Source organism: Lonchura striata, chromosome 16, assembly GCF_046129695.1.
Source record: "Lonchura striata isolate bLonStr1 chromosome 16, bLonStr1.mat, whole genome shotgun sequence".
NCBI lineage: Eukaryota > Metazoa > Chordata > Aves > Passeriformes > Estrildidae > Lonchura > Lonchura striata.
The window spans coordinates 7,596,107-7,618,105 of NC_134618.1; the positions used below are offsets into that span (position 1 = coordinate 7,596,107).

General features: G+C 41.8%; 1 protein-coding gene across 1 annotated transcript; it reads right to left on the reverse strand.

The window, feature by feature from the left end:
• Positions 1 to 555: 555 nt before the first annotated feature.
• On the reverse strand, positions 556 to 21,431 carry EMP2 (epithelial membrane protein 2). Its single transcript, XM_021538019.2, has 5 exons — positions 21,125 to 21,431; positions 7,449 to 7,560; positions 5,327 to 5,420; positions 3,850 to 3,996; positions 556 to 3,295 (listed from the first exon to the last, which is right to left on the reverse strand). The coding sequence occupies exons 2-5, from the start codon at positions 7,524 to 7,526 to the stop codon at positions 3,111 to 3,113; spliced, it is 504 nt and encodes a 167-aa protein (XP_021393694.1). The 5' UTR covers positions 7,527 to 7,560; positions 21,125 to 21,431; the 3' UTR covers positions 556 to 3,110.
• Positions 21,432 to 21,999: the final 568 nt, after the last annotated feature.

Sequence of the window (21,999 nt, forward strand, 5' to 3'; positions counted from 1 at the left end):
AATTTTTAAAAAAATTATCTTGACATAAATATTATAGATTGTTTTTCCAAGATTCTTTCCTGTGCTGCAGATGATTACTTAATGGGTGAAAAGCATAAAGGTAGGTTCATGGTTGATAGTGAATATTTTAATAATTGGGACTTTTCCTTTTTATTCATTATGATTACAAAGGAGAATTTTTATGGGGTTTGGGAAATTATTTCTGTGGAGTTGGGGGAGTGTTTTGAATGGATCTGTACAAACCCAAGTGTGCTGTGTGATTTGCAAACCCAAAGCTTGGATCAGAGCAGATACAGAAGGCACTGGTTTGTTTCTCACATTATTTGATCATATGGTCAAGGCACTTAACCTCATCTTCAAATATACGACTGTTCCTGCAAATGATGGAAAATAATAAAAACCTTGTAAGTAATAACTACTTATTACTTATAAGAGTATCAGTGGATCTTGCATTACTCAAGACTTTCTTTTGACACCGTACATTTAGAAGTTCAATACACTAATATTTTTTCTGCTTACCCTGAAAGGTCTTCAACAAAGGACAAAATAATCAGCTTCTGGTTCTACTACAGGCAGGAAGAATTTAATTTCACCTGTTCACAAAATACTCAACTATTTCTCATCCAACATTGTGTAAATATATCCCAAGCTTAAAGACAAGGTCAGATTACTAAATCTATTGAATTTGCTAATACAGTAAAAGAATTTGTTTTAACTTTATTTTCATGTACATTTTCAGAATATATACAGTATAGAAAATGTTGTATTTTAAAGGCATACAAGGTAGAAAAAAACCCTAAAATATGTTTGTCCTGCTCAAATTGTAGTTCAGACTGATTTGTTACTTGTTCAGTTGTGCAGAACATTCACATCTTTTCTGTGTGGCATCATGCACGTGCTGGTGTTTGTACACAGGTGGAGGTGTTGCGTGTGTGCTTCTCACTTTCTTAAAGGGACAGAGCTTTTACTGTGGAATTAAACTGTGTTCATGTATATCTACATCTTTATTTTAAATATTTGCTCTATAAATGACCAGAGCATTATCAAGGCAAGAAACTGAAGCATCTCTGCAAGTCAGTGGCATAAAAGCTTAACTTAGAATTATTCAGGACTGTAGTCTAGATATTAGAGCTTCATCCATATTTGCTTAAAAATTTCCCATATTGTTTCTTGTTTTAATAAATGGAACAAAATGCCTAGCTAACAGTCATCCTAGCTAACTTTCATCCTTAAAACTGCATCTATTTATTAAAGACAAATTCTGCTTGCTAGCAAAAACTCAGGTTTTGAACCTGAAATGTACTGAGCAAATTATATAAGCACTTTTTTAAAAAGTAGGGTAATAATTCTTGAAATTCAGAGCACTCCCACTAAGAGGGAAAAAAAAAACTGATGAAATACTAGCATGATGGCAGACTGGGGAGAACCCCTTTTCTTCAAACTGATGTGGATTTTTAACTATTATTATTACTTTTACTGTGATGTCCTGCTTGCTCATCCTGATTTTTTAACAGTCTTTTTGGGATTTCTTTGCTCCCAAAAGACAAGCAGCACATTCCAAAGCATTATAGGATGTTGAGGGAATGAAGATGAGCTATATGACCTGTCATTCATGCTAGAAACAGTTCCTAAAAAGCTACGCACCTGAAGTTTTACTTTGTGATAAATCAAGGATAAATCTGAAGAAATCAGATAAAATTTCATTATCTGATGTCTAATGTAGTAATTATTAACTTCAGTAGAGCTACACTGCCTTATGATGCTGAACTTGTTCTTTAAGTGTAATACCTCATTCAAAACCTGTTTACTTTTATACTGCCTATCTATTAGGCCAGCTGTAGTGAATATAAAATAAATAAATAAATGGTTAGAGCTTTTCAAAAGTCAAATCTGTACTTAAGCATCAAAGCTGTGACTAACCAGGACAGGCTGCTTCATTCATTCTCTTCACACTGATTTCCAGAATCATCATCAGCAAATCCAGTATTACACTACAGAGCAGTTAAGCCTGGTATTAGAGCAAAGATTTAGCTCACAAAACTACTGAAAAATAAAAACCACCAAGTCAGTTTATCTATCCTGGAATTCATAAGCATAGCAATTGCACTCCGATTTGTTTAGTAGCTGTGTTTAGTTCCAGCAAAATCCACAAAGGAATTTAAAATGAATTTTTTAAAGGCCAATTTCCTAATGGACAGACTCAGGGAATGCTTTTGTACAGGACACATTAACCATGAAATCGCTACATGATAAAAGCTCAGTGAAATAAACATGTTGAGTTAGGCCATAAAAACTTAAATTTGGCATTGCTTGATCACTAGTCTGCTTAGAAATCTGCAGATGTAGGCCCAGTAATGCTTTTCTGTTTCCCTTTTCTCCCTCCCAGGAAGGCTGCCCAAGGCTAAACTGAAGGGATTCAAGACTGGGGCGGGGAGTTCCTCACTGCCCCAGCTGTGCTGGGCCCAGGCTGAACAGGGAATTGGCTGATAAGTGCTCCCACCAAAGGCTCTGTGTGCTTCAATTAAATGTGAAAGACAATCAAGAGAAACATTTGCTGGAGTACAAAAAGGACTTGTTTACTTTTGCAAAGCAAGTGGTTTTAATAAAAACTTGATGACACTTACTGCACATTATAAAGAGCAGAACACTGGTCCTGCGCCAGGGCAGACGCTGTGACCACAGTTCTGGGCTTTAGAATTGTTTGCTTTTTCATCATCATCTGGGCCTTATATTTAAAATATTTCAAAGAGATATATCTGGTCCAGGAATATAGTTAAGAATATATTACTTACAAATTAATTGGTACGGGCTTTTTTTGTTATTTACTAGAGGCCAGATCAAACTGTTAATGTCTAATAAAGGATTTATGATGATGAAATATGTCAAAGAAACAACTTGGCTCTGTCTTGCTCCGGCCCCTGACCTGGAGGTGCCAGGAATTTCATTTCACCTGCCTTCTTTTTTTTATAAATTCTGTTTCATATCAAGAACACAGTACATTTTTAGAGAAACAATACCTTTACTACAAAACCATGTAAATGATTATATACAAAATGGTTACTGGAATTTGGTTTTGTACTGCAGTGACAGAAATAACTAGGTGCTGACATTTATTTACGCTTCCTTAATACTAAGTACATCACTCCACTGATCAGGGTAAAGGCAAAGGCAATCCAGGCTAAGACAAAGGAATAGCCATATTGGCCTTTGGAAACTTCCATTACATATCCATGGCTCTGGTGCAGTTCTTCATGCCTGTCTGTGTAAATGGAAGCTGCAATCATAACACACAGACCTGCAGGAGAAAGAAAATAATAAAGGTCAGCATCTTAAAATATTATCAGTACACACATCTATTCTGTCAGTTGCTTCCACCAATGTCCTTTCTTTGCAGACACTCATTTTCCATCCTCAAATTAAGCTGGAAGCTTTTCAAGACATATTTGCTGTTTATTTGGCAGGCTTTAAATTTGAAGTGCTGTTGTGTATCTATGTCATTTGCAGTGAACAGAAAATGACTGCGAACATCTGGGTAGTTTTAAAGACTGACAAAAAAAAAAACCGAGTGCTTGCCTGTAACAATTACAGAGTTATTCAGTGTGTTCAAGAAGTTCAGAATCTCAAATTCTTTCCCTTCAAAGATTAAATTTATCCTGAGTAGTGATGGCATCCATGTTTTAATTGCCTATATATTACAGAATGGTACAGCTCACTGTTTAAACAATTATGAAGGATAAATTATGGCTTCAAGAGCACTACAGAGTTCTCACGCAGCTCATTCTTTTTGAAACCTGCTCCTACTTTTCACGAAAATATCATTAAAGTCAAAAGTGTTGAAAAACCACTCACATGACAGGAGCTGGATAACAGAGGTTAACACAAATCTTTCTCCTTGCTTTAGACGGAAGAGTTGAAGAATGAAAACCAGAAATGCCACACAGCAGAAAATTGTAGACAGGATCATGGCGGCCTGAACAGCCTGAATTGATTGATACTCTGCAAAAACAAAGTAGCCTTGGTTAAAAATCGTTTCTCTCTTTGCCTTCTGCAGGGAGTAAAGGGGCAGACCCATGCTCTGTAAGTAGGAGTTCAGCAGATGCAGCAAAGCAGTTGTGTGTGCATTGCAGAGGCTGATTCTCCTCTCCTTCCTTGGTATAAATACAGCCAGTGGCTTAAAGACTTCTAAAAGCTTCTCATCAAACTGAGTGAAAACACTGAAGAGACTTCTGCCACACCTCACCCTTTGCTCCCATCAATGTCCTAGAAGCACAGTGAAACTGCCAGATATCCCAAACAGCTTCCAAATGCAGACCCCAGCCGCCCACCAGACCTGGAGGGAGCTCTGTTCAGGAAGGTGTAACCAGACAGGACACCCACGCTTGGCACTGAAGATTCCTCTCATTCAGCGTTTTCATCCTGTCCATTACTTCCCTGTAACTGGGAGCTAAAGTAACCAATACCTTTCTAACCACGTGCAGCTGCTCTGTGCAAATCTGCAGCCCCACTGTAGCCAGGCTGGGCCACGCAGCTGAGCTCCCGTGGCCCCTCTCCTCTGGCACAGCCACGCTGCAGGCAGGAGCTCTGAGCAGCAGCCACACCTCAGCCACTCCTCATCTCCCCAGGGTGAGCACCTGACTGCAGTGGAACACAGTAATACAGAGAATAAATGCACACCCTTAAATCCGGCTTAGTTGAGAGCACCTGTGTGGAGTGCATCAGCTCACTGCACATTACAGGCCTTAAACTAACCTGATGCTAGGAAAACAAAATTACTTCATGGGTACACAATTCTTCAAATTATTTACCTCTTGAATGTACTCACAGACAGAAATCCAATAAATAAATAGAACATTTGAGAATATTTTCAATTTTTGTAAAACAGGATATTACTCTAGGCTTTATATTAGGACTTCCTTGTTAAAACTCCAGCTTGTATTTTCTTCTACTTTTTCCCCCATTCTTGTACACAGTCAGTCTATTTAGGCTCTTCTCTGCAAGTTCAATTCTGAGGCAAATTCTATCACTTCAGATGACTTCACTGTTTTTATCTAATTTTTTTAAGAACATGTTAACAGTCATTGTTAGTAGTTTGTGTTTACTCTTTTGCACTGGTCTCCTAAGTGCACACCTTCTGCTTTCCTCTCACAGAAACTGTTAGAACAGCTTCCTTTCCAAAATGAAAAACCAATATTAAAGTTTTTAGAAGACCTGCCTAGTTAGGATATGCAGATTTCTGAAGAACTATAAAACTTGTCCCTGTAAATTTTGCAGGAATTTCATCAGATCTGCTGAAGGAACATAGACACAGGCATGGAGGGACACTCACCATTGAACTCATCAGTGATAGCCATACAGGTGCTCGTATTCGTGGTACACACTCTCCAGACATCTGTAGAAAAGTTATCTCCCACCCACCAGGCCTGCAAAATAAAAGTAAAGGACTTTTACAGGGAGAAAAAACAAACAAAACCCACTAAACTCCTTTGTTGTCCAAGTGTCTACTGATCAGATACATCAGCTGTAACAATTTTCTGTTCATTTTTGATACTTAGCCACTCAAATGAAATGTGAGATCTCATAGTATTTCAGAATAAAGGGTATATAATTATCCACAGGTCATTCTCATTTTAGACCTCTCTGAAGTAGGTAAGGAAGGGCATCTTAAACATCCCAAAGTGCAAGGGATTTCCACTGTTTGGGCAGAAATTTTGTGTAGTCAGTGATTACTCACTCCTTGAGACACCTAAATAAGATGTGCTTTGTTCACCCTGATGAGGATGCACACCTCTCTGAAGGAACAGCATTTGCTAAATTGCAGGAAATAGCATCACCTGTCAAACAGGAGTCCTTTATAGATGTTCTGGTTCCTGCCACTGAAGTGATCAATCTCAATGCATTGCAGCTGTGCTGAGATACACTATGGCATCTGTCTGGTAATGGCTGGAAAATTAAAATCCTCCTGTGATATTTCTGTTTTGAGGTTTAAACATTCGAGGCAAAATAGTACTGCAGCATCTGAGCAGATTTTTACAGTAGCTTAGAAAATGACAAGCACTCCACAAGTGGCATTTCCTCAGGAAACCTATTCCCATTCCAATAGCTACCCAGGCCTTTGTTTTGACTAGAGCTGCACAAAATGTGACTTTTAAATACGATTCCTGGTAGGATCTGCTGCTTAAATAGACATTCCAGAAGCCTTAGAGCTTACTGTGCAGCTTTGCAAACAATACTGCAGTTAAAACTATAATATATTATGGTACTAGGCATATGGATAAACAGAACACTGTGTTTTAAGAAAATAATTATTTTCTCAAAATGCCATTCATTTGGATTTTACAGTGCAAGTTCAGTATGTCATTTTTCAGCTCTTAGCTCCATATAATATATAGATACATAATATAAAATCTAATAGAAGATGGTTGTACGGTTTAAATTTTTAATTGTTCAAAAGTAGCTAATGACACAGAGTGCATAGACTTTTATTTCTGCAATAATTTGGGTTGTGTGTAGTAGATTTGAAATAAGATTAGGTTGCTTTTCCCACTGTCTTTGCTTTCTAATATTCAAAGGAGCAGGGTAAGACAACCTGCTTTACTGCTCAAATACTGACCTACTTCCATGGAACAATCAACCAGATGACTAAAATGTAACACCTGAGTTTGTACACTTTTGCAATAAAAAGCTGTGGGTAACACAAAATTTCACTTGGAGCACTGCCTTCACTACACAGTATTTTCAGCAGCAGATTTTTTTAGTATCAAAAGCCTGTACATGAATCAGACCTCATGGACAGATTCCAGTGCACAGACTTCTAATCAGGATAGTGGGCTGTTTTGGAAAACGGATAATTACATTAAAAACTAGATATAAATATTGGAGGGTCAATTCTTGTTGTTCACAAAAATAAAATGGAAATTTGAAAACAATGCAACATAAAATATTCTAAAGCTTTGGGCTGAAGTTACTTTAACTTAATGGACACAGATACATTCATGGTGTCTCTCATGATTTAACTAGACATCTTGGACAAACACTTGTGAGGCAAAGCACACCTTGACTGAAATTATCCCCACACATTAATCACCAGCTGTTTGACTTCAGGTTACTTGACACATAAGGATAGTGGATTTTCCACCCCTCTCTGCTTCATATCTAGCTGAATCAAATCCCAGGGCTCCACCCTGTAAATATCCTCCCTGGCCAAGTCTCTCCCAGGGGAAAGGATCTGCTGCCTTGAGCTCACAACATAATGCCATGGACAGCCTTACCCACAGCAACATGCATACCCAAGGCATTTTTGTTACAGAAAGGTCTTAGGACACCAGTGTGCCTAACAAACTTAGGTCCTCTCAGTAAGCAAGCTGAAGACTAGAAAAGAAAAACTCAATTTTTATGAAGCAAAGAAATCCCAGTGTGTTTGAGAGACAATGAGAAGAAGTGACACTTACATTGTCAATAGTTGAGATGAACAGCAGCGCTGCTGAGGTTATGTGAAACACGATAATGAAGGCCAGGAGAATCAGCATCCTTGCTCTGGGTAGGCTTTAGGCTGAGTTAAATCTGTTGAACATAAGAAAATATGAACAATCTTTAAGAGCTGTCAGTGGATCAACCTGTAGTTCTGGTGCTACTAGAGACCCTAACATCAAATGCAGTTGAAGTCCATAGCACATGTTCTATCTCTGCAGATACTTAACTGGCATCACGGGTGTTAAAATGAATCACAACTTGAAATGAAGCCAAAAGCTGCATTTTGCAACCTTCCAGCATAATGGCTGCAGTGAATAAACACACAAAGAAGTTTCATTCTGTGTGCAAGGATGGAAAACTCCCTCACATTGACTTCTAGAGAAGTGCATTTCAAATTACAGCCTCATGTGCAGTGATGAAAATATTTCCACTGACTGCAGTAAGGTCTTGTTTCAACCATCCTTCCAAAGAAGGAAGAACCAGATTTCAAAAGAATGCTTGTAGAACAAAATTAAATGCACCAAGAACTACCTCCTATACTTAGTAACACCTATGTTGTATATTAGGCCTCATGCCCTTTGTCCATACAATTTGAAGTTTTATCCATTGAATAATGACTAAAGACTACCATTTTCTTCAATGTATTGCTCCCACTGGTAGAGCTGAATAAACCCATTAGTTACATAAAAATCCGGTTAACTATTTTATGTTCAGTCACTTAATACTCTCTGTAGGCTACCTATTACCTTCATACCTTATTTAACCCACCTATTGCAATGTCACATCTCACATGAAAAAAAGTATGTTCTTATATACAAGAGAATCAGAAACTGTATTTAACTGTAATCCCCAGGAAATCCCTGAGCACATAACAAATAGGTTAGGGGAAACTACTGCTACTAATACACAGAAAAATGCAATTGCTTGACATATCTATTTCCTCTTGGCCAAAAATTCTTGCCAATTAATATATGCTATAAGGAATCTGCTGTCTTGCAAATCTTTGCAGTTAAGGTGCACCACTCTGTACACCATCTGCATGTTGTCACTCATCAGTACATTAATGCATATTTCTCCCTTTGCTTTGGACACATTTAATGATGTCAAATGATACCACTCACATAACACAGTAAATATCCAGAAGAAATGGCAGTTATTAATTTTAAGACTTCCATTATTTTTATAATGTCTAACCCCCTCTCTCCTTCTGCCATTTACAGGAATCATGAACCACATGAATAATTTAACCAAAGAAAAGGACTACCCTGACAGCATTTTTAAAGCAGCTCCACTGGCACTCTCATCAGGGCAAATAATAACTACTCTGCAAAACTTTAACAAAAAGGTAATTGACAGCATAATAACTCAGTGAATAGAGACCAGGAGTTCCAGAATAATCCTCTCCATCTCTACTACAGTACAGAGTTATAACAAGCTCAAAGGCAAATAGCATTGATGTGCTTTTGTGAAAAATAAGGGACAGCCTTAAATTGGTATCTAATCAGAATGACTGAGTGGGAAAGTCAAACCCTAAAACTGAAAAAGGAGCTACTCTAGTGTGTGTATTCCTTCCCATTTCCTCTCTGTTAAACTCTGCCGTCTCAGCCACAACGAAGAACAGAAAGTGGGAATTTCCTCCAATGAGGTGATTCTACCGTATGACTCAAAGTCCTCTGAATCCAGTTCCACTTCTAGAAATGTCATTCATGGTTCTCTATCAAGCCTTGCTTGAATGAAAGGAAGAAGAAAGGAAAAGAAGATATTTTGTGGGTTTGTATAATGCCACATCAAAATATTTTCATTTTGATATATACCAGTCTTTGCACAGCACCCTTTTGTCTTGTGGTTGGTTTTTTCCTGAGGTTCCTTTCTTGCACAGATGGTATCTCAGCAATCAATAATGCAACAATCATCTGCTATGTAAGGCGAGAGAACCAAATTGTACTTGCTATTATTTTTAAGAATAACAATACAATTTCATTTTATTACATGAAGTAACATAAAGTAAGAGAGACCAAAAAATATAACCTAATTAAAACCAATCTTGCAAAAGCAAGACTTGCCAGCACAGAAGAATGTTCAAGTGAATGGTTTTGTTTTATTGTTTTCAGCCATAAAGAGAAGTGTTTCAGACAGGATAGATAAACATGTAAACATGTATGGTTGGTGAGAAGACGACATTTTTTGTTTTACCCAAATAAAGCCAAGATCAAATGAAAAAGATTTTTGTTTCATCTTTAAAAAAAAAAAAAAAAAAAAAAAAAACCAGAAAAAAAAACCAGACAGTAAGAAAGGCCTGATTGATGGTTCTGACATTTCATTTTTGATGACCCTTCCTAACAACCATCTTTAGATTCCCCCTCCTGCCTTGCTGGCAACTGCTCCCTTCACAAGCTGCTACAACTTCTGTGCACACAGTGCTAAACAATGACACATGGAGACAGGAATTAAATACACTGGGGGAAAAGAAGGAGACAGACCATTTCCAAGTAATTAATACCAGGAAAAGACAACAAGAACTGGTTATCCAATCTGTCATGCCTCAGCAGGATCCCAGAAGTGCACAAACCTCAATCACTCCTACAGACTTTCCCTTCCCATGGCGACTCAGGAGTTTCTGTGGTTCATCCCAGCCTGCACAAGGAATAATGAAAGGAGTAGGGCTTTCCAGAGAAACTCTCTGTGATTTGTGGGCAGGAAGCAAAGAGCAGCTCCCCTCTTCCAAGATGCAGCCAGCAACATTGCAGATGCTACTACAGAATCTGCATCCCTCTCTAGGCAGAAATTCTGGATTTCATCTCTCAGAAAGAACTACTAGTCCTTCTCCACTCCATACAATTCAAAACCTTACTGTGCAGACTCAATCTTCTGAGGACAGCCTGCCTGGGAACCTCTCCTAGCAGCAGGCAGCTCCTTTCCTCTCCCTGTGAGCAAGGCAAGGACACAGCTACAAAGCACCCTTTGCATTAATGTTCAGAATTCTTATTTTACTAATGTATTAATGTAACCAAACACTTTGGTAACATCCTGTTCTGCACACTAGCTGTATTCCTTTTCTTATTTACCATGAATTGTTTCCTGGGCAGAGTGATTTTTCACCTTCTCTCATTTGCAGTTGAAACACACCATGCTCTCAGGTCAAGGTGTTCATGAATTTAAAGTACACTGCCTTTAGGCATGGATGAAGACTGAGATGATTCAACAGATATTGTTTGTCATTCCCCAGAGTGACTTGAATTCTTTTAATAGTTTTTTTACACACAGAAATATATGAGAAAAGCTTTTTGAACACACTACACTTACGATGACTGAGCCACTCTTCTCAGAAGTACATGATGAAAAGACTGTTACAAGTTACAACAAGGAATATTCCAATTGTGAAAAAAGTATTAATTATATTCAATGAGCATGATTAAGTACTGGAACAGGGCCCATGAGGCTGTGGGATCTCCATTCTTGGACATCTTCCTGACTTAACTGAAGCAAGGCCCAGAACGTCCTGATCTAACCCTCTGCTTGGAGCCAGAGTCTGCACTAGAGACCTCCAGAGGCTCCTTCCAGCTCAGCTCTCCTGTCAATCTGTAGCTATTTCAGGAACCTCCCTGTACTAATCTCCAGCAAAGCTCTGACAAGAGAACATAATATTTGACTTAACTCATCACATGTGCCATTAAAAACAGATTTGGGGGTTACAGTAAGGATGAAATTGGACATCAACATGAATTCCTTCAATTGCAAGCCTCAGCATTTAATACCACTTCATAAGGTATGGTGTAAGACAGAAGTGGACAGATACTGCTGAGCTACAAGTGCAGACTGCCACTGGATCTAGAGAGAGTAAATTATAGGAATCCCACTGAACACACCCAGATTTGCTGTGCTAACAAGGTTTCCCACAAATGCTGTTAAGTTGCAGAATACTTAGACTAAACACATTGAAAACAGAAGTCCAATTATAGCAAGAACTTTTTTTTTTTTCAATTAGTGCAGAAATAATGCTCCAGTGCTACTTCATTTTGCATGGGAGGATAAATGCAGCAGTCACACTTCTCTTGAATCTCTTCAGTAATGCAGACTTTTGAAAGCAGTAGTTTGCATTTGCCATGGGTAGAGAGCCTGATGAGCCTTAGAAGTGGCGAAGAGGGGCTCTGCTGTAATCTCCTGGACATGCAGAGACAAGTATGTTTATACAGGATAAGACACTACAACCATCACAGGACTGCAGAGTAAAGTAAGGTATCTAGGCCAGGGTTTCCAGTAGTTCTGAACTGTAGTGTTTCAAAACTGGATTGTTCCCCTATGTCATATCACACACAAAAACGCAGCCCCTACAGAAAAGATGCAGTTTATCTCCAGGATAAAATTTATCTTTAATGTCCATCAGTATAAAGAAACATGACTATTTAAGTTTTTTCTGCTGTTTAGTACAGCAAGCAAGTAAAAATGGAAATAGTCTTTGACAGTTCTTAACAGAAGTTTTATCACTACCTTCCAACCCAGATGTCATCTCCAAACCAAACGCTCTCCTTTCCTCCCATGCAGTTCAACTCTGCTTCCAGGCTGTTTCTCATGTTTGTGCATGCTCAATTTTTGCAACCAGCAATACATAGTGCAGTGTGTTTATCCTGGGCTCATTTGCATTGGAAAGGCTGAAGCTTACACTCCAACACTGGCTGCTGCCCTCAGTCCCTTAGATCAAGTCAGGGTTTTTATCATCTTCATCTGAGTCCACGCCTGAAAAATCTTCCAGACAGACAATCCTGGTTCATACTCTTAGAAACACAGTGAAATCTGCAGAACAGCTCCTGCTCTGCACCGAGGCTGGGGATGTGCAGACTCCCAACACCCACATTTAGTGTGCTAAAAAGACACACCCAAAACAAGGGGCAGAGGATCCTGCTAAACAAGTTACCAGACCTGCAGCTCTCTGCACTGAGATGTTTCATTTCAACAAGAACAGCAGGTCTTTGGGCCATCAATAAGAATTCAGTTCAGCTGAACTTCTTGAGGTCACTGGTGTAAAACTGAATCAAAGCAAACCTTAAGTATCAATTCTTCTGCCCCTCAGTGCAATAATAAAGTCTGAAAATGTGAATTTAGAATAAAAAGTCTGTATACTTGTAGCATGAGAAATCTGTCATCTTGTGATGCATCACAAGTTGTTTGGATTTACATGTTTTGCTCAGAGTTCTTGTGCCACATCTCACGGTGTCTCATGACAGAGAACTCAGAGAACTCTGAAGCTGGCTCACATTTTGCCTGTACAATTGTCTCTATAAACTTGCACAAAATTCCCTGTTTATGAAGAACAGACTGATACTGTTAACTTTCTTTTTTTTTTTTTTTTTTTTTAAATCAAGTATGAAGGGTTCTGTTTTTCTTGTGTGATTCTCAGAACTGGAACCAAAAGTGAAGTTCAGACAGCAGACTTTCTCTCAAGCCAGCAAGAGCTTTGAGGATTTCAACAATCCTTTAATGCCTAAATATCCAACAACATAAAGGACGAGAAAATCAGGAAATGTAATACCAAAAGAATAATTACACCAGTTGAAACAACTTACTCCAGTTTCTTTATTTCTTCTGAGTTAATTTAACTGTTGGGAACACCAACACTCTTCAAGTGTACATTAAAATTGTGACTTGTTTTCATGTTCAGGTGTTACCCAGCTAAAAGTCAATACAGAAAATTAATGTCCTCCTTCAACCAGTCCCTGCAGCCAGTGTGGAGACCTCCAAGAAGTGCTGGCAGGCTCTGACTATACGTCTCCTGGTGTAAATCTAAGCATGAAGAACAATGTGTGTTCCACATGAAGTAAGATTTCAGGCCCCTGATTGATGCTTGGCTTTGGAATCAAGAGGGCTACATGTCCTGTGAGCCCCTAGATGGCACAGAGACCATCAGCTCTTTGTGTCTGCTTAATTGAGAACACACTCAAGCCACAGCTAAATTTGTGCTGCCTGGTTTATGTGGAAGGAAGAGAGCTTTTCACTTACACTTCCACCTGCTTTTCAAAGTACTTCTTCACAAAGCAATGAAATCGGAAGGAAATTAATCAAAGTTCCCTGCACTCAACCACTGTATGAAAGCAAAAAAAAAAATTAATCCACGCTCTTTTCTAGAGCTCCATTTGAATGACAATATTTATGGCTTTTTTAACATAATGTCAGAAAATGAAGCAGTATCATCCTATCAGATCTAGATTTATTGGTGCCTTTGCAGAAGCTGTGTTAAGACTCCAGCACAATTACAGTAGTTAGCTTGTTGTGTTTTGATAGTGAAATACAGGGGCTTGGAGAGAAACTCACAAGACACAGGATGACCCAGTTTTTTCCTGTTTTCTTTCAGAAAATCGTGCCTTGCAGCCAAAGCCCTGAGGTCTGCTCTTTGCGTGCACCACAACTAATACAAATGTACAACTATAGCTTAATAAAACCTTTTTGTTTTTACAGTGTTTGGATGTCTGTCCACCCTGTTGGTACTGGTGGGACTGCCTAAGCTACAGCAGACTTGGAGTGAACACGCTCATGTGCCTGGCCTCCCTATCACCTGTGTGTGAGGGGATGCTCAAGCACCCTTTCAGCTCTTCCTCAAGGAACTTCATAAACACTAAATCTGGTCTCCTCTTCAGAAACCCCACCTAGTTACCAAAAGTGAAAGAGACTGTGAGTACAGGTGAGTCTGGCAGATCATCTCCAGACTTCCTCCCTTCTCACCCTGTCCTCCTCATTAGATCTACCAAGCTAGAACGCCAAAGTCTAGGAAATTCTAACCCTGTTGTTCCATACATTTCCAAAGAAAACCAAGAAGCAAATTGCAGCAAAAATGCAACATGCTAGCTTTGAGTATGGAGACCAAAAGAAGCAGATGTTTCTAATTTCTTAGGAATGCTTTTAATAAAATTTTGACCTAGGGATGCCAGCATTGCTGCCACTTCTGTAACTCTGTCAGTCATTTATTTGCAAACAAGTTCGGACTGGGTTTAGACTTGCCCTACCACTCCTTTCACTATGGCCCTGCTGTGTGCACTACAGAAGAAAGTCACTCTGCCATGAAGCCTTTGTGGGCAGACTCAGCAGAAGAAAACCAGTAGGACCTATGGGAACACAGGGACACAATGCCCTGTAGTGGGGTGGGGAAGTGTCACTTACCAGGAAAATGAACCTTGTGACAGCTTACCTGAAAATCCTAAAAAATAGCCTGAAGCTTAAAAACTTCAAGATAGATGTATTCAAATACTCCAGCAAAATCTGGAAGAGACATTACTAGCCACTATATGCTGAGAAGACAATTTAGCAAGTACAGAAGTCATCTGCCTACACAGACAGACATATTTGAATAAAAGTCCTTAAGACTTCATCTTCTCAAAACTGCTTTTTAGAGGGATTTGTGTGGTCAGCAGAACGAGAATGTTTTTCCTCCTCCAGCAGCACAAATCACACCATCCTCAAAAGTAAATCTTTTACACATTCTTAGGTTTCCCTAAAGCACTTTTTGTTGTAACTGTACTTTTATACTAGATAATAATAATCTAATATTTAAGATGTTCTATATCTGCACCTAATCCAAACACAACCCACAGTGGTGTAAGGTAGGCTGACATATTACTAAATAACACCTAAAAGGGTTGCAATTAATCTCTGATTCCCATCATAGTCATCCACTTTTCCGCCTTCAGTTTATGCTGAGCATCATATGCCTTTGGCAAATGCTAACAAAACAGTCTTTAATCAAAGACACCCTGTGGTTCAAGGGATTTCTCAAAGGGCACATATTGTTTGAGAAAACCCAGCAGTAATTTGAAAGAAGTAACCGCTTGTGTATTGCAATTTCTGGTTTCTTACAAAACATAAATGTATTCTGTCAGCTTTCACAAAGCATGTGCAAAACAAGTTGTAAAATGTTTGTAACTTAGGTATGTATGGGTAGAGCTTAACTGTATTCTTAGAAAATTAAAGAAAGCATGCAACATTTTAGGTGTTCAATGCATGTTCTCTGTTCAGCTAGTTTGCTTGTTGTGCACCAGATACCACTTCAATATAAACAAAGTTGTGGTGTACATTAAAACCTTCTTAACAATATAGCTGGTCTAAAAGTACTTAAAGCTTGTTTTCCTAAGCTTAACAAGACAATAACTTCTCATTCTCACTTGCTCATTTTCAAAGATCAAGACAGAATGGGGATATACTTGCTTGCAGGTAAAGGCAAGCACATGGAAGGAAAAAGAACTGTTTAACTTAAGAGATGAAAATATATGGCTATAAATCAGGTGTGAGCATATTTAGGATTTAAATTACAACTCTTAGAGCTGTCACATTCTGGAACAGCCTTACAATCACCACAGCATAGGAAAAAGAGAGCTCCACAAAAGGATTTCCGTGATGCAGGGACTGTGCTAGCAGGGCGACAGAGCCGCTGTCCTGAGAGGACCCTGCAGCTCTGCTCTCCTGTGAAGCCTCTCAACAACTCCACTGAGGTCTCCGTGCATTTCACAACAGGCTTTTTGCATGATACCCATGCCCTTGGCACTCAGCTGAATTCCCTGGCTGGCTCCAAGGGCTGCTGGCACTGCTGGCTGTTGGGCAGTGCAGTGACACCATGCTGACCATGACACAGCCAGCTTGGAGGGACCTTTTGTTTCTCAGGAGGGCAGCAAAGCTTCCGAGAGTGAGCACGGCCGGTGCCCCTTGTCAGCTAAGGGCCACCAGTGCCTGCCAGCCCCCCAGGGCAGGGGTCGGCAAGCACAGAGCCCTTTGCAGCCTGCTGGCACTGCCCTGCCTCTGGCTCAGGGAAGCAGTGGCTCCATGGAGCTGGGACAATGACACGGGGCTGTTCCAATAAGCTATTCAAGCTATGGGAACCCTCCCGGGAACCTGCTCCAGAAACAAACAGCTGAACTGAGGTGTGGCCTGGCCTCACCCCTGCTCAATCACCGTGAGGACACATTTCAGTGTGGAGGGTGTCTCTCTTCAATACCTTGGCAGGGCAGGGAGTGACAGACCAAGTAAAATACCAGACCTTTACATCAGGTTGACAGATGAGTCCTCAGTCAATGAAAAGGAAAAAAAAAAAGCACACCTGCAGCAGTGACTATACATTAACATCATTCAGAGCAACCCTCAGACCCTGGGCTCTATTGACTACAGACTGCTGCTTATCCAGAGATTATTCCTCCAGATACAACAGAACAGTTCGAGTGATTTATTATGTTCCACCTAATTAACCAACAAACAAAGGCAGAAAAGGTCTGTCCTTCCAGACTGAAAGCAATGCACTTAATTCTGTGGAAATAAAAGCTGATACTGTTTTAACTTTGGCAGATGCTCTGTGGAAATTGCTAACAATTTAGTGTGTTGCATTCACTGTTGTAAAATTTTCAAACTGCTTGTTTTGATTTGGCTTTGACTAGCTCTGTGTTGAGAAATTTTGGTTTTAGTTATTTCAGAGTTTACACATCATCTATCAAGAGTGTGAAAACACATTTCTATTGGTGGTACAACAGTTGGCTATAAAACAAAAAGTCTAAACTCTCAACTACTACTTTGTTTGACAGCAACACTGTAGCACAGGATAAAACTGAATACTCTGCCTACCTCCAGAATGCAATTTTTACACCATAATTTGTAATTGGTGCAATTAAAGTTGCCATGTGGACTCTCAAATCCAGGTAGAAGGATTTCTATGCCTTTTTTGAGCACACTCAGTGCACAGCTCCTCTGCACTGGTTTCTCTATGGGAACAGCCCAGTCCTCTCACCCCTGGTCACTTTGTCCTACCTCACAGCTGCACCCTGACCAGGCTGGACAGTGCCTGGGTCACTGCACAGCCACAGTGCCAGGTAAGGGCACACCAAGCACCCTGACAGATGGGCAGGCTCAGCCAAGCCCTTCAGTTGTTCAGAGACTGTTCTGCAGGCTCTGGACTTGGGTTTGTTCCTGCCTTTGAACTAAACAGTGGGTTTGCTGCTTCAGCGGACTGAGCACTGCAAGCCCTGGAGAACAGGTGAATGTGCAGAGCTCACCTGGCAGCACATGCACCTCAGCAGAGACATCCAGGACCTTTGGAAGGTCTCTTTCTGTCTGGAAGAATGCCAGAATTTGGATCTATTTCAGGGCACTAAACACCTGCACTAGACAGCTGAGGGAGTGTTCATACTGCCCACCTCGGCTGATTGCAGCCCATGCAATTCCAAACATAGCACAGTGTTTAAGAATCAGTGAAGCAAACCATAAATATATATCCTATAGCCATCTCTAAGGGGTATTTGAGTCAGTCCACTTTCTGCTCCACCTACAGACTCCTGTGAAGATCTCTACACAGCCAGAGGGTTGTATTTTAAGGTCACACCCAAATTATGAGGCTTCACCTGGCATGCACATACCATCATTAAACCTGCCCATGAAACTTCACTAGCAAAATAAAAAGGTGTAATTACATTTTCTCCGTTCAGTGAAGAAATAATAATTCCTTTGATGGATGAATTCAGGCCATCAGGTTTTCCCTTGAGTCTCACCCAGCAAGATCTATTTTCTAATAATTATGATGCTTATCTTCCTAATGAAGTCATAAGCATCACCTGACATTTTAAGATATATTTTATGAAATTATCTACTCTAAAACAGTAACGTTTTTAACAAAAAAACAGCAAAAACTGAAACTCCACTGCAAAGATCATGGTTTACTTCAAGCATCTAAAAAACAAGCAAACCCTAACAAACACTGAACAGCTCCATGAATGGAATTCCTCAACACTGTGCTTATGTTCCTCCTGAATTCCCTCTGAGACCAATGTGATTTCAATAAAAGCTGTGCATTCCTTTCTACTTTCAAATTTGGCTGTGCTGAAGTATTGCATGGATTTTACATACAGTGTTTGCTTCACTTCAGAGTAAATCTCTTTCTTATTAGTTCCTGTATAACACAGCGCCTCATTCTTCTGGGTCTTCTTTCAACAGGAACATGGAGGAGGACCTGGAAAGTACATCTGCCAGCTAGCAGTACAAAAGACCTTGTCCCCAGAGACCTACTTATCTCTTTAATTAAACACATTCTTGTCCTGATTTATGTGGGGATGTCATGTCTTACACGATGTTCAAGACGCAAATCGAATGTGAAGTGCCAGTGGAAAATCAAAATATATTCAAGTAAAAAGGGAAGAGTCTCCTCGTGCTGCCACTGATCCCATTTTTAAATTACAGGAAAACAGTATTATGAAAGGAGACAACCTACACCTAATATACTTAGCAAAAGTACAGGAAGGTCTTGCTTCTTTAAATACCCATATGGGATTCACCAGTATAACGTTCTAATCCCAGAAGGAATGTCAAACCTGAGATGGGAAACAACCTTGAGACAAACAAGACAATATAAAAGCCATATAATAGAAGTAAAAGAAAGACACAAGACAACTGTGAAGCAGGAGATGCTAATAAATCAAGAGGAATCAAGTGCATTAAGTGAAAGCGGCTGTAAAATAGAGATGTCCATTTCTTCTAAACAATGTTGGCCAGCAACAATAACTCCAGCATCTATGAACTGAGACAGAATCATTGTCTAAGATAATAATGTTGCAGCAGCCTTCAGTCCTGACCTGCTCAGTCTGTTGAATAACTTCCTTTATTAATAAGGTTTTAAATCTGTATAACCAAATAAAACTAACTGTTTTTCCTCACTGGCAAATCCACAGCATAATCAACACTGTTTGTATGTTTATTACAGAAGTCTTTCCAGACCGCAAACAAAGAATACAACACCAGTAGTGTCTTGTCTACTGACTGGATGTAGTTTTTATTTTAAATTATTTTAACACACCGTTTTTCTTCCCAAATGAGCATTCTAACAGGAAACTGATCACCTCGTAAGAGTCTTCACGGTATTGCTCCATTTCAACTCCAGTTAATGTTGATGGTTATGGGCAGAGCAATTCCTGGATTCCTGGCTGGGCAGACAGCTACCTGGTAACATCCCCATCAGCCATGCAGCTGGTATGATACAATCTGTACAATCTTTATTCTGCATGGAGAATGCATCTTCCCTCAGGTATCCCAACAGTCGATTTCCTAACTCCTAACTCTACAAGTTCACAAAGAGATACAGAAAACAGCAAGAGAACAGAAAACATTCTTTTAATGTCTTTGAAGTAAAGGTGAAATCCTTAAATCTTATGCTGAATGAAGTAGTATCAGCTTCTGGTGGCCATGTTTACCATATGCCTTTCTTTCCACTCCCACTTTGATTTCACCAGCTGTGGCAAGTACCTGTACCCCAGCTGCATTCCTTAGGATGGAATTTGTCACACACTCTTACAAAAATGTTGCTGTACTCTCCAGCAAACTGCAATTCCCGTTTCTTCTCCCAGTGAAACTCATGCCCAATAGTCCCCTACCATTTGTGTGGATTCCTGCCTGCCCACACATGCAGCCACCTGGCACCTCAGTCCCAGCAGCCCAGCTTCACAGCTCTTTCCTGAACTACATGGACAGCAAAGTCTTCAACACCCAAGAGGAGGTCTGGATGAAGGAGTCACTATAGACTATTTTTATTTCATAAAGAAAACATCTGCTCAGGCAGGCAAGAAGGCTTATTTTATATAGCTAACACACCAGTACTGTATATACAGAGTCTGCAAGTAAAGGAAGAGAAAGAGCTACATTTTGTTTTTCTGATGATGAGCCAACCATAGGTGTTTACTTCCAAAGTAAGAAAATGCCAAAAAAAATCAGTGTGAATTTCACAGCTATGTAGTGGGTTTCTTCACAGCCTTGTATCAAGTCAGAGGATACTACTAAGATGCTCTACAGCAATAATTACTGATCATTTAAATACTATTCCCAACTGGTGTGAGGAAAAAAAAAAATCTTTCTGCCAATAAATTAAGAGGCTGAACTACAGGTTTCTTGATGGCAGCATTCTGTGGGTAAGAACAAGTCGTGGATAAGCCTGCTGAGGAACAGATAGCCATGTACTGTTCTTCCTAGAAATGTCCAAACAAGGAGCTGACCTCTTAAATTCAATACTCAAAACTGCAGACAACCCACGATACTGAGAGTTGCCTGTCCAGCATCTGGCACACAACACCCACAATGTAAGCAGGGCATTAAATGGAGATAAAAAACACCGGTGAGTGAAACTGCAGTTTGAGTCAAGTAGAAAAACGTTTAATGCTGGCCAAAACTTCATAAACCGAAATCTGCACTGAATTACATCTAAGTGTGTTTTCCTTCCACCGTTGGGGAGGAGAGGCTGCCAAGAGCTGCTACAAGGTTACTGCAACATACGCGAACTCCGCTGAGAGCTCTGTATAGAAAGGAACAGAAAGAAACTATGCCGTGAAGAACGCGAACTTTCTGCGGGCTTGGCCCAGCCGGGACTCACTGGCGAGGAGCCCCTCAGCCCGCCCCGTCCCGCTCCCGAACGTCCCGGGCGAAGGAGCGGCGCCGGGGCTCGACGGGACCGGGACCGCTCTCTCCGGCCGGCCCAGCGACGGCGCAGCACCGCAGCCACCGAAACGAAGTGTGCTTCGTAGTAAACAAACGCGTGCTTTTAGTTTTTCCCCATTTCTGACGGGTTTCTTCCTCCCCTGGCCGGCGAAGCTGCCCGCTCCCCCCGCCGCCGCCCCGCTCCCCCCGCGCCCCCCGCCCGGCCGAGGCTACTCACGGGCGCGGGCCGGCGGGCAGCTCTCCGGGGCTGCGACCGTCTGGCGGCGGCGGCGGTGCCTCCGCCCGCCCTCCTGCGGGAATGATGTCAGCGGCGGCTGGGTGTGGAACCAGAAGGGCTTTCAAAACTGCCCCCCGGCCGCTGGCTGCGGGAGAGGGGTGTGAGTGTGTGTCTGCGAGAGTGTGCGGGCGCGGAGGGAGGGACGGACGGACGGACGGGGCGCGCACAGGCGAAACTTTCCCCGCCCGTTCCCACTCGGCGGCGGGCGGGCATCCAGGCGCGCCGCCGCCCGGCCCTCCCCGGGGGCGCTCGGCCCGCCGTCCCCCGCGGCCGGGGCCGGTCCTCGCAGCGCTGCCCCCGCCGGCCCCCGGACAGGGCGGGCCGAGCCCGGCGTACGGGATGCCAGCGGCCTGGCGCTCGACCCGCTCCCCGGGCGGCCCCCGCCTTCCGTCTGGGCTGACCCTCCCGGCGGAGTGAGCGCTCCGCGCCGAGTGCGGGAGGCGGCGGGACCCTGCCCGCGGGGCCGCGCACAGCGAGGGCCGGCGGTGCCACCCGTCACCGCGGGCAAGGACGGACGGCTGCTGCCCGATGGTAGCTGGGCGAGGGCTCTTCCCGGGAGGGACAGGGCGAGGCCCAGGGCGGAGCCCTCTCTCGGTAGCCATAGCGGGGAAAGCAGCCGCGATTCCCACAGCGGCCGGGACAGCTGCGACGGCCGCGCCCGGCGGAGAGCCCGTCCCGGGAGGGGGCCGGGACGGCGCCATTTCCAGCCGGCCGTGCGGGGCCGCTCCCGTCCCTCAGCGCCGGGCCCAGGGCGGGCCGAGCCCCGGCCCCGGCGGGACCGGGCGAGCGGGGCCGGCCGCCGGCGGCGCCGCTGA